Source organism: Sander lucioperca, chromosome 12 (assembly GCF_008315115.2).
Source record: "Sander lucioperca isolate FBNREF2018 chromosome 12, SLUC_FBN_1.2, whole genome shotgun sequence".
Classification (NCBI taxonomy): Eukaryota; Metazoa; Chordata; class Actinopteri; order Perciformes; family Percidae; genus Sander; species Sander lucioperca.
The window spans coordinates 20041263-20057962 of NC_050184.1; the positions used below are offsets into that span (position 1 = coordinate 20041263).

General features: G+C 41.6%; 1 protein-coding gene across 6 annotated transcripts in view; it reads right to left on the reverse strand.

Moving 5' to 3' along the window:
- atp2b3b (ATPase plasma membrane Ca2+ transporting 3b) overlaps positions 1 to 16700 on the reverse strand; it is a 55412-nt gene that overhangs the window by 22322 nt on the left and 16390 nt on the right. For 3 of the 6 annotated variants that reach the window (XM_031310680.2, XM_031310689.2, XM_031310708.2), the window contains exons 3-16: positions 15885 to 16082; positions 14548 to 14805; positions 11037 to 11162; positions 9049 to 9174; positions 7334 to 7390; positions 6926 to 6967; positions 6599 to 6763; positions 5929 to 6000; positions 5602 to 5744; positions 4956 to 5088; positions 3664 to 3773; positions 3297 to 3431; positions 994 to 1100; positions 711 to 786 (exon numbers count right to left, since the gene is read on the reverse strand). In XM_031310680.2, the coding sequence (XP_031166540.2) occupies positions 711 to 786; positions 994 to 1100; positions 3297 to 3431; positions 3664 to 3773; positions 4956 to 5088; positions 5602 to 5744; positions 5929 to 6000; positions 6599 to 6763; positions 6926 to 6967; positions 7334 to 7390; positions 9049 to 9174; positions 11037 to 11162; positions 14548 to 14805; positions 15885 to 16082 (1748 nt within the window). The remainder of the gene's footprint in view (positions 1 to 710; positions 787 to 993; positions 1101 to 3296; positions 3432 to 3663; positions 3774 to 4955; positions 5089 to 5601; positions 5745 to 5928; positions 6001 to 6598; positions 6764 to 6925; positions 6968 to 7333; positions 7391 to 9048; positions 9175 to 11036; positions 11163 to 14547; positions 14806 to 15884; positions 16083 to 16700) is intronic. The other 3 variants (XM_031310722.2, XM_031310697.2, XM_036007891.1) reach the window with 1 other exon arrangement.

Below are 16700 nucleotides of genomic sequence, written 5' to 3' on the forward strand. Positions count from 1 at the left end.
ACTGTGCACAAAAATGTATTTTACATTCTAATATCTGATGCATAAAAACTGGATTAAACTGCCTGCATAAAGTTTGTTGTTTGTTTATATCAAATGACTTTTTGAGTACCTTTGTGTGAACACTCTGTCACACAGCTGAGCCTACCGCACACAGCAGAGGGAAGACAATATGATGCAAAGAGGAGGCGACACAAAGCGGCTATAATGTAAACTGAACAACTGAACTGGAATAAAGTTATGTGTGGAGGAGGGTTATTTTTCTCTCAGCACAAGCTGTGTTCTCTGGAGCCAAATTTAGGTCAGTCAGCGACAGCGTGTCAGTCAATGAAACAATGCTCGCATAGCCTGCATAGGCTAATCTACTGTATGTGGAACAGTAGAGTATTTTGCTGCTAAATATTTTAGGTACAACTAGACTGTGGTTTTATGCTTGAGTTTTCTTGCTGAGAGTTAGATGAGAAGCAAGAAAGCGAATGTGTATTTCATGAAATGTTAGACTATTCCTTTAATTATTTTTGCCTTTATGAGACAGAGAGCTGACAGGAAACAATGGGAGAGAGAGATAGGTGATGACATGTAACAAAGGTCCCTGGCTCAGGGGATGTTGCAATGACATGGCCAAGATCTTAAATCACAAAATGAAATGAAATTAGAATGGCATATTGAAGACACTATTCTGCACATCTGAGTTTTAAGTAATCAAGTCTCACCTGTTTGACCATCTCATCTCTGTCACGAGGGCGGAAAGTGCGCGCTTCTCCATTGGCATCTAGGATGAAGGAACACCTGGAGAGAGATAAAGGATAGACGATAGTGAGAGAGAGGAAAAAAACTTAGTAGTAGAGTAAAACATCTTTTCTCTCTTACGTTCTCTTACGCTCTCCTTTTAACCCAGTTCCCTATGAACTATTGTTGCCTCTATTTCTTCACACAATCTAATGTCACCCAAGACCACATCCGCCTGCACCTCCACCATCCTCCTCCAAAACTCACTTCTTTAGCATGATCTCAGAGGCTCCTTTGCTGTAGAGGCGGAAGGATCCGTCAGGCAGCTTGATCACCGTACACATGGATTTACGCACTGAGTTGAACGTATACACCTGAGAGAGATAGATGTATGATTTAAAATAGTCAAATTTGAGTTAAACTAGTCTGGATCAACAGAAGTACATTTCATGAGTACATAATTGCCTAGTCTCGCTTTCCCAGACTCTCCTCCAAAGCGCGCTGGAGGAGAGTCTGGCTACTCCACATAGCACTCGGTAATGGGAGGAAAACATGCTCTGGTTTGTTGACATTTCTTTAAACCAATCACAATCGTCTTGGGCGATGCTAAGCACCGAAGAAAAGCCACGGTGCTGCTGCAAAAGGGCTCGGAAGGAACTTGTTTTGGTGGAACGTGTGTACGTTTAAAAGTTGTTTTAGTCGTGCAACAGAAAACTCAGATTGGACAGATAGTCTAGCTAGCTGTCTGGATCTTTGAGATCTGAGGAGCAGTTAACCATAGTCCTCAGAAATCCACCGGAGTTTAAAATGCCAACACAAAGGAAGCCCAAGGCAACGATATCCGGCCTAAATGAGTGAAATCCGGCGGATTTTCCGGCGGCAACGGAGCAATCCCGGAAGTGGAACGTCAAGGATATAGACTAATAATTGCCTGACATTCCTCACCTTCCACCACTCTCTGTGTGTCGCCATTCTCAAACTCTGTTTGCTTCGGGAAACAACAACAAACTTCAAACTAGCAAGCTACTCACTGAAAATGGCAAGTTTTATAGAAAATCTGGATTGTGCAACACGGCAGGCCTGCTTGGTTATTTCGGAGAATGATTGTAAAAATTTACAAAGAATACTGTATGTTTACGGCATTTATTATCTAACTGGGATGTTTCGGGACCAATTGGCGGGGATTTGCTATGGATGTAGTGCACAGGGTGATACACTGGCAAGATCAAATGAGATTTAACCATGTATCCAACTAATTTAAATAGCTCACGTAACTGTATTGTGTCAACAGTTAACTTCATTTAATATAGTATGTGACGTTTTCTTTAGCGGGTTGCAAATGTTCCACCAAAACAAGTTCCTTCCCGAGACTATTTAGCAGATACTATTTAGCAGAGCCACCTTCGCTGCGTCCGGAGCTTAGCGCAGCCCAAGACGATTGTGATTGGTTTATTGGAGTGTTTGATTATCTGCAAGCACCAGGCAGCACACGCTTGTTTGGCTAATGTCATTGTAGTTGTTGCATTATAAACCCTATAAGGTCCTATGTGGGTTTAGTAGATACGTTTTGGTACAATTAACACTCATATTTCCTTATATTAGTTAGTGTGGAACATGTAGTGACTCTATATCTAAAGATATCCCGGCATGTGTGATCCTTGTGCACTATACAATACAACACAGTGCAGAGTTAGACGTGCTACATCATCACAAGTGCAACAGATTTGATTATGTATTCTGACCCACTGGGTCTGCAAGTGTGCCAAGATACCATTTGAGCTCCAAGCTGTGATAGCAAATCAGGTTCGTGTTACTTTATTTGTACCCGTAGGTCGCTTTTTTTTTGCAGCAAGAATATGACATCCATTGTGACACATGAAACTATAAAAACATACTAAAAACGGATACAAGTACTCAAGGTTCCACCAATCAGGACATAAAAGAGAGAGAAATATAAATAAGTGAAATAAAAATTAAAAAAATCAAGATGAAAGCAGGTTTAAAAATGAACTGAATAATGCTCCTGTCATGTGTGTGCAAATATCGCTACAGCTCAGCTCAGTGATAGCAGCAGGAACAGTTATTTTTGTGCCGCTTTGTTTGACACCTTGGGACTAAAAATGTGCCTGTAAAGCACATTGCCAAAATATGTATTTCTTCTACTATTGCCTTTTGTTTATTTATTCATCGATTTAAGGAAATATGTACGCAGGGTGAATATCAAATCGGGCTGCACAATATACCTTTTTTTAATCCTCATCGTGATATCAACTGGTGCAATAAATATATCGCGAAAGGCTGCGTCATTCTATTTTAAAAAATATAAAATTATAAATTCAACAAGCAATTTGTTGTATTTTAGCAGAATACTGAAAGCAGCAGAAATGCAGAACTGAGAACACTTTAATATCTGTTTATTTATCACAAGTAATATAGCTATTGTGATATTCAACAACGTTATCGCATATCGCATATTTTCCTCATATCGTGCAGCCCTAATATCAAATACCTCTATATTTGTCTTATAAAACTATAACTAGTAAAGGTGGATGTGGTGCATGGTTCCCTACCTTGTACAGTTTCTCCTCGGGGATCTGCTCTCTGACAGGGGCGTAGTCCTGCTGTAGGTCTAATACAAATCCCAGCAGACCACACTCCGTCTTGTTGCCCACCTGCTTAGCCAGACCCCCCTCCACATCAGGCGGCTGATACAGAGTAAGATTGAAGCAAGTTGGGGTGGTAGATTGGGGCAGTGAGAAAGTCAGGAAGGGAGACAGAGAAGGAGACAAGAGGTGGATGAGGCATGAGGAAACCAAAAAGGATGGCATTAAAACAAAAGCACGGAAACTGACTAACATTAACTAAGGACTACTGAAGGTTCTGCAGAAAAAAAGAACAAAGCCAGAACAGCGGTATCTGTGTGTGTGCATGACTCACTAAGATCTTGGAGGTGTAGGCACTGTTAATAGAGATAGCATTGACTAATAGATCCAGTGTCCGGGGGTTGATCTGTCCAGGGTCCGGGACTGCACGGTGATGCACATCACCTGGGGAACAACAATCTAACTTTAATACAATCACAATCATTTAGAATGTCTGTACATTCAGCCTACATGCTATCTCCATCTGCTCTCTGTTCCTCTGTCATAAGTCATATATGTATAGACCATGATCACTATATGTGGACACATTTCTGCATATTTATTCTCCCATCTGTGACCTGAAATAATAAATAAACAGCTTGTCTGCCATTAAAATGAAGTGTAGTTTTATTGGTTTCAGTTTTATGTTTTAAGGGGTATAACGGCCTAGTCTGGATGCCAGCCGAACTTAGAGGTTGGGAAGTTCGGTCTGGACTTGATCTGTTGTGGAGCAACTATGCTCGAACTAGAGCTGTTCGGACCAATCAAATTGTCAGGCCGGGCTTTATACGATGATAGATCAACAGTAACGTAATCAACCACGTCACCAAAGAGCGCTTGGGTTGAATTTGTTTACAACAAAGATGGCTGCCATCGCGTCTCTTAAGATTTCGACAGCGCATTCATTTTAAAAGAGGAACAGAGAACCGCGATCACGTATGTACACATTGCCACACCCGTCCGCACGACATGGAAACTGCCGCCTCTGCCTTTGCTCTGTCGAAGCCTGCCTTTGACTTGCAGCTTCTGTGACGTCTGTCTCCGTTGCTCTGATTGGTTGTAGGTCTATCCAATTGAGTGCAGAGGCATATTCTGACTAGAATCTGAGTATGACGACGTCAGGCTAATAACGGCCTATAGGACAAGGAAAAGGTACTGGGAATCAGGGTTATTATAATAAACTAAAACGAAATTGAAAATAAGCAGTGAAAACTAGTTTTAGTAAACTGAAACAAAAAAATTAATTTAATTAATTAAATACCTTCAATAAAAACTACTGTATATTGCCAGGTTAAAAAACTAATAAAACCGCTCTTCAAAAAATCAAAACTATCCCTTTAAGGCACACTAGGCTGCCACTGATCTAATCATAGTTAAGTAAAGGTTGGGCCACATGACTTCTTAATTCACCTAAGCAGTGAGGATGTTTTTGAAAAAGTGACCTTTAATTCTCAACATTAGTTCAATCTTAGCATTACATTGTGTTTTCATTTAAGGGAAGCACAGACAGCACAGATAATCAATAAAGCCATGCTTGGTGAATTGTCTTTATTTAATATTATTTATGAATTTTTGCTTTTCACTCACCTATGTGAGACTGGACCACAGTCATGCGGTTGGTGGTGAGGGTGCCGGTCTTGTCGGAGCAGATGGCCGTGGCGTTGCCCATGGTCTCGCAAGCATCCAGGTGGCGTACAAGGTTGTTGTCCTTCATCATTTTCTACAAATGAAATAGTGATGGAGAGCAGAGGGATGTGTGAGGGGTGTGATGGAAGGGTGGGAAGGGAGGGAAAGAGGGAGGGCAGAAGGACAGAGGCAGAGAGAAATGGATTGATGGAAGAAAGGAGACAGGGAGGCAGGGTAAAAACAGTAAGTGTGAAAATTAGGGGGCAGAAAGATATTTTTTATGAATAATTTGTGCAAAGATTGATATTGACTTGGTGTGTGTAAAGAATTGTGTGAATTTGTAAAGTGGATTTACTACCTTATACCGCAGTTTGCTGAAATTATCTGCACACTCTGATTAAACATCTGAATGATAATTGTTTTTCAGTTCTATTATTATCAGATCTAAGTGCTGCCTTTGACATAGTTGACAAAACATTGTCCCTAGGGGGACAATAAAGTATATCGTATTGTATTGTACAATACAATACTACTGGGAGAGCCCTTAACAGCTCCTACATTTCCATTTGCTAAGCACGCAGCATGACCAAGTAATGGGTGAGTGTACCTTGACAGAGTAAGCCAGAGAGATGGTGACAGCGAGAGGTAAGCCTTCTGGGACAGCCACTACCAGCACAGTGACTCCAATGATGAAGAACTTGACAAAGTACTGGATGTAGACCGGAGTACACTCTGTCAACCACGTATGACCTGCAACACAAACCATACTACATATTACCGGCAAACAAACTTACTACTTTAAAGAGTGAGTCATACTCAGCAGAGTGGTAACTATTGAACACAACGGGGAAAAGAGTAAAATGTGCCAGGAAGTGAAAGAGGTGCATCCTGAGATAGTATGTGTGTTTTTATGGGAAGTTTTATACACACGGACCTTCAACGACAAACGTGTTGATGACAAAGTACAACACCAGAATGATGACGGTGATGGCCGACATCACCAAACCTGCAGGGAGATTCAAAGAAAGGAATCAGTGTCTCACTCAGACTTTATTCAATATCTATGTTTTTTTTTTCATGGCTCTGAAGTAATGCACGCCTGGTGAATAAAGAACACACAGTGCTTCATTATTTACTTCCTACCTGTGTGATCGCATTTCATCACAGTTTATAGCACTTTTACGTCTGTTATTATGCAGTAATAAAACATCATTCTAAGTAGCCTCTTTTCTCTAAGTGTTAAACAGCTTTTTTGTATATATTTGCTTCTGTATTCATTGTTTATTTCATTATAATGTTTAATATGTTTATGTATGCACCAACCACCTAGGTAAATTCCTCGTAAGTGTTACTTACTTGGCAATAAATCCTTTTCTGAGTCTAAGTAAGAAACTTCGCACCTTAAGTGCAAAGTTTCACACAACTCCCACAATTTATGTCTCATATTCAGAAAGAACTTTTCTCTACGTCATTGCCCCAGAAGCTCTGTGGGACTGACGGCTACAGAATTGACTCTGTGTGTTCATTTCTTGTGTAAAATGTTACATTACAACTGCTAATAGATTCCCAAGACTGCCAAGATTAGATATGAGAGAGTTCTTTACCTGCTTTGCCAATTTGAACAGCGAGTTTGGTGAGCTTGCCCTGCAACACACTCTTCTCTTTTTTCGGAACGCTGGTCTTCTTCTTCTCTCTGTCCTCTACCTCTCCTCCCTCTGCACTTTTCAGGGGTTGCATCTCCATGGCAACACCCCCGTCCTGCTTCTTGGCTGAAACACAGACACACACAAAAATCATATAATCATATACACTTTCTTCAGCGCTGTACCTGCAGATGAAGTAGAAGCAAGTAAGTAAGAAGTAAGAAGGTGAAGTAAGCTCATCCCACATACATACATACATACATATATACACGCGTCATTAGCTTTTACCTTTGTTCTGATTGTTCTCCACAGCTCCATCAGGTTGTTTTCCTGAGAGAAAGGGAGGGTGATTTAGACAAAGGTACATATAAAGATACGGGAATAGAAAGACAAACATATGAAAGAAAAGTGTTCACATGTGTGCATAATCAGAGTCACCAACAGTTCATTTTTCTGATCTTAGGACAGCCAATGACACACTTCCAGAAACAGAAAAACCACAAAGAAACAATACTAAAGGGAAGAATAATAAAGGTACACACATCTTCATACACTGGGTCAAGAGACTGAGAGACATTTTCATATGTATAAGTCCATACGTCATTGTCACTTTCACTTTCACTGCACTGTGTGCTGGGGTCCATTCATTGGCTGAGGAAAGGAGCGGGACAGGCAGACAACATTATGCTCACATACCATTGGTGACTGTGCTGAAACTGGCATCTGTAGAGATGAGCAACTGAGTACTGTCCTCTGTTTGGGGGAATTTGTGAGGAAAGAAAGGTTTCGGGGCATGTGAGAAGATTTGGCAAAAAGGGAAAACAAAAGAGAGCAAAGAGGGAAGAATAAAAAACTCAAGTAGTAAATGTGTTTGCACGCACAACTCTACCAGTAGTTTGTAGACGGCTAAATAGACAAAAATGAATTGAATATAACCCCAATCTCAAATGAGAGACGATTCAAAGAGAACAGTATAAAGCCCCATAGCAAACCCACATTGCATGAGGAAAAACTAGTTAACAAGTTATGGCATTTGTAGAAGTCTTATGAATAATTTATTAGCTCCAGTAAATGTTTGTCTGAATGATCCAGCCCACAGAGGCTGCTGCACTCAAATGCAAATAACACTTTGGAAAAAACACGCAATACGATTTTTTTTAAAATAGAATAAGCATCATCAGCTGATTTGTTGCTGTCCATTTCTGCATTCCAGGATGCCAACAGTTCTACACACATACCCGTGCATAAATGGGAACTGCAGTGGTAGAGGCATGGATGAGTGCACTGGTAATGATATTAACCTTGAGTGCTTCTGAAAGTATGGGTTCCCTCTGTTGTTGTCTGCAGCTCTGCTCTGACTGCAGGGCCCTTCCAAAACAAATTTGAGCACAGACTAATGCTTCATGCATTGGCCAACCAACACTCTTCCCTGAATCTCACTTGCGCACTCGCTCTCCCCTGCTCTTTCAATAATTGATTCAATCTGAAGCCTCTCTCTCTCTCAGATTAAAGGAGGGAGGGAAAAACAGGGGAGAGCAAAAGGGAAAGATAGGAAAGTGAAAGAGGGCACAGCGGTGGGGTAAACAAGAGACCAAGTGAGAAAAATAGAGAAAAATGGAAAGGCAGAGAGAGAGCGAGGGGGAGCGGGAGAACGAGAGGGCTGGAGAGGATGTGGGCTAAATTATGGATGGGGTTAAACTGGTGTGTTTCCTCTTAAAGCTCTTATCTGAAATCAGTTAGGCACCCAACTAACTCTACATACACACACACGCACGCACGCACACACACAAGCACACACACACTGCGATGTGTGAGCATGGACGGATTATGAGACAATGGGCCCCTGGGCACAGACATGTGAAAGCCCCCATCTTTGTAGTCGTCTTTTTGTAGTCATTTTGCGTTTCTTTGTGGTTGTTCTCTGAGGTTGTTTTGCATGTCTTTGTGGTTGTTTTGTGTGTCTGTGGTGTCATTGTGAGTCTCTTTGTAGTAATTTCACATCTCTGTAGTTGTTTTGTGTGTCTTTGTGCTTGTTTTGAGTGTGTTTGTGGTGTTTTTCTGATTATCTTTTTAGTCCTTTGATTGACTTTCCAACAAGAAACAGTCACTTTAAACTGAGGTTCTGGGGCCCAAAGGGGTCCGGGGCACCTGGGCCTGTGCCTGGTAGACCCCGTTTAGTAATCCCTTCTTACTCTTCTTTACTGGTTTGCATATGTTCCATGAACAAAACCATTTCGGCTTCTGTGGTTTCACTAAATATTAAGTCTGTTCATCTTGCGACATGAGTTGATAAAACTACTAAAAAGGTGCAATGCATATTCAACAACATTATCGCTAGATTTCTGTCATTACGGTCCGAAAACATTCCAGCAAATGTTGTGTCTCTTTACTGGTTCATCTCCTTCACTTACCTTTCTTGTCCTTCCCTTCTTCCTCCAGCTCTCCAGCACCCAGCAGGGTGAAGATGATGCCCGTCTGCGAGTTGACACCGACAGCTGTCACCAGCATCTTGCCCGAGCCCTCCATCACATGGGTACCTTAACGTCCAAATAGATTACTGGATTAGATTCAATTAAGAGACCAGTGGTGCTTGCAAAGTGGCATCCACAAGTGGTCACAGATATGAAACGACAACTTGTGATCTTGCACATTTTTGTAAGGTTTTTTCTCAATGTAGTTAATGCACAACATACATTATGAAAGATGATCTGAGCTGCTCTCTCTACTTGGCAGGGAAGCTTGGTGCCGAAAGCTAAGCTTAACACGATGCATCATCATTCAGGCAGAGGAAAGAACTAATTTGATAAAGATGAAGCCCTTCGGAGTGTACGGTACCTAAAGCATAGTTCTGGCAAGTGGGTCAGACATTAAGTAGTTCTCAAAGAGTTTTGTAGAGGGCTAGTCTGCTTGAGTAATTTTGGTATTGACAGAAAAAGAAGTCTTAAAGTTGTCATTTCACCATACAGTGTTTTTTTTTTTTCTGAAGTCATGGTGATCTTACTAGTTAAGGCTGGAAATGTTTGTCCGCGAGTGAGTCCGTCCAGCTGTCTGTCTCGCAAATGTAGTGTATGCGAAATATGTCACACGCAGCACACTGTCGTGCGGCCACGGAAGTCAGCCGTAAGCCGTCTGCAGCGAGCTACGGGCTTCTATTTGGAAATTAGTACCACTGCTGTGTTACCATTTCACTATGTGTGTTTTTGAGCGTGGATGCTGGATTTACCAACAACTGAACTCTTCTTCATTCAGCTGAAGTCAACGAGCACGAGCGGATATCCTACAGGAACACCCGTTGCAACTCAAATTGTTGAAGTTTGTCATACTAACTTGTGACCAGACCCAAACGGAATCTACGGATTTTTTCGACGTTTTTCAGCGGTGATCCAGAAAGAAAATTTAGCGGACTGTTTTTTTTTTGTTTGGTGTGGAGATGTGTTAACATTCTGAGTTTTATTTTTATTTTTTAAATTTGTTTAAAATCTGTGGAGAGTTCTGCAAAATTCTGCAGCCGCAGTTTCCGTGTGGGCCGGCCTATGACACTAATAACGCTACCTCCACAAATTAAATCAACATTATTTAACTGTTAAGATTGTAAGTGACAACCTTATCGGTTTTTGCGAGACTAGACCGACAGGAAAGTGTAAGAGCAGCTGTTGTCCCTCCCTCATCACCACCACTGAGGTGCCCTTGAGCAAGGCCCTTAACCCCAACCGCTCCAGTGGAGCTGCTCAGTGGCCAGCAGATCAGACTGTGGTTATACTGGGCAGCTTCCAAGTATGAATGTGTAACTGTGTGAATGTTGCAAATGAGAAGTTGTTCTCAATCGACTTACCTGGATAAATAAAGGTTAAAAAAAATAAGAATATTATTAACATAATACTGGGCTTCTCTACCCATTCTCTATGGGTGTCTTCTACTGCACTACACAGTAACTTCTGAGCAATGTATCACTTTACAGAGATAGAACTAAACAAAATGATCAGCTCCCCTACACCCAACATCTCAGACCTGAACGATGGAGCCATCACACGCCTTGCCCTCACCATTGTCAATGACACCAATCACCCTCTATATCCAGGACTCTGAGGTGTAGAAGGACTCGCTTTGGCAGAAGTTTTGTCGCTTCTGCCATGGCACTGCTGAACAAACTATTTTGCTGGCTTTGTATAGATCCAGTGTCGTCATTGTAAATGTGGGTTTCTATATGTCTATTTACCTGTATATTGCCATGTGCATGAAAACAAATCTCCCTCATGGGACAATAACTATCTATCTATCTATCTATCTATCTATCTATCTGTCTATCTATCTATCTATCTATCTATCTATCTATCCAAAAAAAATAAATCATTATTTGGTTACTATTCAATACAGCTCAAGACAAAGTGTGAAAACAAACCTGAGAGCAGCATGGGGTCCTTCTCCACAGATTTGCGTACGTGGTCAGACTCTCCTGTAAGAGAGCTCTCATCTAGCTTCAGATCGTTGCCTTGGACCAAGATGCCATCAGCTGGCAGCAGGTCCCCTGAACACAGACAGGCACAGATCAGTGTTTGACTCACCTTGTAGTTTAAGGCCTTTTTTGGTTAGGGACATGTCAACAGGGACATTTATGTATCAGTATCTCTTGTGGATATATTAGGTAATACATACAACTACATATTACGGAGATAAATAGTACAGTTATAGCAGGCATAGTCAACATTGTAGGAAAAGGTTTTTATTGCTGAGAGTTAGATGAGAAGGTCGATACCACTATTGTGTCTTTGCGCTAAATATGAAGCTAGGTACAAGAAAGTGAATAAGCCTATTTCCCAAAATGTCAAACTATTCCTTTAAGGATATGGACGATGCAACGTTGGGACATTTCTGTATTATAATTTTTTTAAGCAAAAAAGCCACAAAAAAAAACAGACAGAAACTTTACATAAAAGGATTAATCGACAATGGAAATGTTTGTATTTTCACTCTGTAAGGTTCCTGTTTGAAAAAGAGCTGATTTATCATTTTTGTCCTACACATGCAGGCTTTACCCAGTTTTACCATTTTAAGTAAATGGTAAAAAGAGTGCTCAAATGAGGATGCGTTTCAAAAACACACTCATTTCACTTTAATACAGTTAATTTACTGTAAGTAAGTAGAATTTCTGTCAGAGACATTTGTTGAAATCATTGTCATCAGTATAACTGTAGAAGTTGTTTCAAATGTGAAAAATATGCATTCTTTTGACTGTTTCCCAGCTGGTCTAAAACAAAAACTGCAATTTTAATACATCAGTTTTGCATCTTGTAGCTTGTGCTTTCTAAAGTTATTATATAGGGTGTACAATTAATCATTCAAAAGTCCCATGACATGAAAATTTCACTTTAATGTGAGTTCCCAGTCTGCCTATGGTCCCCCAGTGGCTAGAAATGGTGATAGGTGTAAACCGAGCCCTGGGTATCCTGCTCTGCCTTTGAGAAAATGAAAGCTCAGATGGGTCAATCTGGAATCTTTCCTTTATGACGTCATAAGGGAAAGGTTACCTCCCCTTTCTCTGCTTTGCCTGCCGAGAGAATTTGGCCCACCCATGAGAAAGAGAGAGACATCATGGCTTGAAAACCATAGACAGTATATAAAAATGGACCAACAGATCCCGTTGCTCTGGACGGAGACCAGTGAAGGATATTAGAAGCACTTTTCCGGTGATGGCTGAGTGTTACTGCGCAGCCTCCAACTGAGAGAGACGACGTAGATGTGACGTGAGCAACCTGTCTGAAAGTTGGAAGTCTTCTGGTAGCTGTGCCAAGAGAAATCTCAATCATTCCAAATCTTGCAGAGACGGAGAGTGTAGGTATATGTAAGGAGATAACATAGGCACAGGCTAATTATTGCTAACTAAAATGCTAGTTAACATTAGTAATTAAACTTAAACAGCTAATGTAAGTCGAAACTGCCTGCGAGCTTCTCCTGTACTGTACGGTAATTCCTCTACTATGCGACAGTAAGTGGCGTGGTTATGACACAATCGTTAGCCTATTTTTACAAAAACGTCTGCTACGGAGCCATAACGTGAGATACAAGGTAATGGAGCCTTTTATACATTGTTGTGTTTCTTTAGAAATAAACAATGGACAAATAAAGTCTTTAAACGCTTCAGATGTAAAGTTATTCGCTGTCAAAGTGACGTCAAAATGAATGGCAGTCAAGGGAATGTTAACGTCGGGTGATCGTTTGGTAGCATCAAAATGGCGCCATAGAGGGTTTTCACCGACGTCACGTTCTGGGCGGTAACCTGGATGCGCGGCCATGTTGGAGGCACTCGGTAAGCTCATCAAAACGCGTCCAAGATGCAAAGGCATGGAACGATTTGGACCACAAAAAAAGGCGCGATATTTAGAGAAATTACAGTTTACTGGCAGTGCAGATCCCTACAAGTTGGCTCCCTCTTCTTGGACCCATGGTGACCCAGTGATTCTTCCTTCAGTTGCATATCCCGATTGTCAACTAACTGTTTTTTTCGCCGAGCCCATACACAGCGGAAGACCTTAAATCCTACAAAAGTTTGGAGGCTTATAACCAGATGGCGTGTGGATGGGTGAGGGAGACGCAGTACCAAGTCATTATGACCAATGTATTGTGAAGCCAAAGTAAGTAATGCAATAACGTCTTTAATCAACCTAACCTTAACTGTATGATATCATTGCGATACTCAAGGTGTAGCCAAGTGACTCTCAATAGTTTTATTTTTCATTTCAGAGACCGAACAAGACAGATTTTTCCCTCGTAGATCCTGGTTGAGCTTTGCCAACCACAAGCGCCTCCTTTCCTCTGATAACTTCTCATTCCTCTCCCTGATTTTTAATAACTTTTGGAAGTCGATAATATTCCAAATGTTTTTCTCGGTCTGACCTACTGGTACAACCTAAAACACGGCAATAATTAACCATTTTCCTTGACGCCGTTCGGGATCTACTTCAGTGCCTGTGCTTTGTTGTGATGCGGAGTACCTCCAACATGGCGACTTCGGGTCTGATGACGCGTCGTGAAAACCCTCTATAGGAGGTTCGAGTTCTGAAGCGAAGCTTACCCCCTTGTTGAAAACGAGCAAAGTGGCAGTTGGTCAAGGCCATACCCCCACCCTCCACCTTGCCCCCCCCCTCTCTCCTCCTCAATAGCTACAGACACAGAAATGGCACATCCTGAGGAAAGCTCATTGTGGGACTGTGAGTGGCTGTAATTCTGCACCAAGGCTGAATTTTCGAAAAGAGACTTAAGATACAGTATTAGGGGAGCACTAAGGCCTATATAAAAGAGACTTCAGATACAGTATTAGGGGACCACTGAGGTCTATATAAAAGAGACTTCAGATACAGTATTAGGGGACCACTAAGCCCTTTATAAAAGCATCCAAAAAGCAGCATGTCATGGGACCTTCAATTAAAAAATATATAAATTGATTAACCCTCTGAGGGCGAAGGACGTGCCGGTGTGGACAACTGACAACACTCCTACTCAAAAAAAGCGGTATTACAAAATTTGATTTTAGACATTTATTATAAATTTTTACTGTTTTATTCATACTGTATATTACACTACTTTTGTGAAGATAAGACTTTGGTAAACTAATCTCAAGCACCAAAACATTTCGTCCACATAAGTAAAGGTGTAAATGTTTTCACAAGTGATTTGAGGAATTCCAAAAAGCTAACATCAACTTTTCAGCTTTAGAAACAGAAAGCTGAGTTTGTTCTGAACATTTTGATATGAAACAAATGGGAATCGGGTTGTATTCAAAATCCCTTAAAAGGTGAATTTAAGAAGCTTTTTAAAAATCGAGAAAATGGCCTTACCTCAGAGGGTTAATCGACAGTGAAAATATTTGTAAGTTGCTGCCCTTTATACAATAAGCGTTTGTGATAGCTTCTTACCGTATTTGATCTGCGCCACGTCCCCCACCACCATGTCAGCCACCGGGATCTGGATGACATTTCCTTTACGCACGACTGTGACCCTCTGTTCTTGTTCGATCCGACTCTGTAGACCGCGGAACTGCTTTTCTTTGGACCAGTCGTTAAACGCCGTCACCAGGACGACACACACAACAGACAGCAGGATGGCCGCGCCCTCGATCCAGCCGGTGTCGCCCTCGCCTTCATCCTCTGACGCCCCCGACACAACCCCACATGCTGGAGAGACGGGAAAGTTTGGTTGGATATTAGAATACATGATATCACAACTGAATCAAAGAGTACTTAACCCACCTGAAGTAAGAGCTGGTTGGTGGTATGGATAGTTTGGTTAGGTTCACTATTTATTTTATTATTGTTCAAGATATCAAACGTAAGAATGAAAGCAAAGTTGAAGGGACAATCTGTGATCCAAATGTAAATAAATGGGTCATCCACAATCAAAACTGAAAGATGACAGACTGACTGTTTGTGGTGAGCCCGCTAAGACATTTATGTATGAGCAAATGGTTCCATTTGAACAGAATTTACATGTTCCCAGTCAGAAATTTCAAAAGGTGCTATTTTTTGGTTCAATGTATGTCCCTTCTCTACTTGGGTTACCACAAGTTACACTACATAAGCTTGTTTTAATACTCTGTTTCATCCTTCTCCTCTTTACTTTCGCTCTCACTTTCATTTCTCTATGAAGAGCCAAAACTCTTCTTTAACCTCCTAAATGTATTCCTTTCTTCTCTTCCTACAACCTGAGTTTCCTCCATGTCTTTAACCAGGATACTAGTGATAGGGCGATACTGTCAGCTGATGATGAATCATCTTCTTTCTCAACTCTCGATAGCTGTGTTCAAAACCGTTCCCTATCACGGAAATAGTGCACTATATAGTGTGTTCGCCATTTTTATAGTGGCTTTCGAATTTCGAAAATCCGCAGTTAATTTTATTCATTATATAGTCGATCCACTATAAAATACCCACAATGTACTGCTAATTTGAGTGTATTGTACATCATTGTCAAGCAGAAGCACCCGCGAAAACTGAAAAGGAAAAATGGAGCAGGCTTTCGTTTCTAAACAGTGGAAATGTAACATGCAACATGTATACAACCATATACTATTCTCCTGAGTGCTCGCTTTGTTTCAGGGACGTATTGGAAGTAATTTTGTTTCGGTTTGTTTACATGATGAGGGAACAGTTTCGAACACAGCTTATGTCTACCCCCTTCTATTGCCCTTACTGCCCGACTTACTCTCACACCCTCCCAAACCATCCTCCCCAGCCCCCTCTGGCCCCAGCCTCACCTTCGGTATCCCCCCCGGGAGGCTGGTAGAAAGAGAGGCCGAGGGAGATGATGGCGGCCGCCTCCAAGATGATAAGTGTGACGTCCTGTAAGGCCTCCCACACGAGCTCCAGGAAAGTCTTGGCCTTCTTCGGGGGGATGAAGTTTTGGCCGAAAATTTGGCCCCGGCGCTCCAGGTCTGCCGGGTCCCCACTGAGACCTGAGAGACGGAGACAGAGGATGGGACAGAGAGAAAGACACCGGGAGAAAAAGAGGGGGGTAAAAGAAAGGCTGAGATGATAGCTAATTTATTTTTGTGAAAAAGAAAAGAAAAGCGAAATTCAAATGCCAGGGGTGATTTAAAAAAAAAAAAAAATATATATATATATATATATCTGCCCACACAGTGGCAAATTCCCAATTCAAGTAACTTTCATGCTGATTTAAATAGGGCTGTGTACTGAACTTCAATACTTTTTAGGCACCGACGATATATCGAGTATCGAAAAATGCCTTGTCATTTGCTAACAAATTTCAATACCTAAGGAGTAACTCTCATCAGCGTCAGCGAGCCAATAAGCATGCAGCATGCTTCTACCAAGATCTACAGTAATAATGTCTCTGATTGGCTGTCTCTAAGCGAGAAGACACACCAGCCCGATAATCGGCCGTCGGACCGTCTGGCGAGGTCGGTGACTCGAGTCTGTTCTGTGTGTCCCGTGCCGTCGGCCGTCTGAGGAGCCGTCGGCCTTCATTTGGGCCAACCCAACATGTTCAGTCGGAGAAAGGGCAGTCGGGACTCACCCGGAAATGGGGAGCGGATGAGCCGCTCAAAATC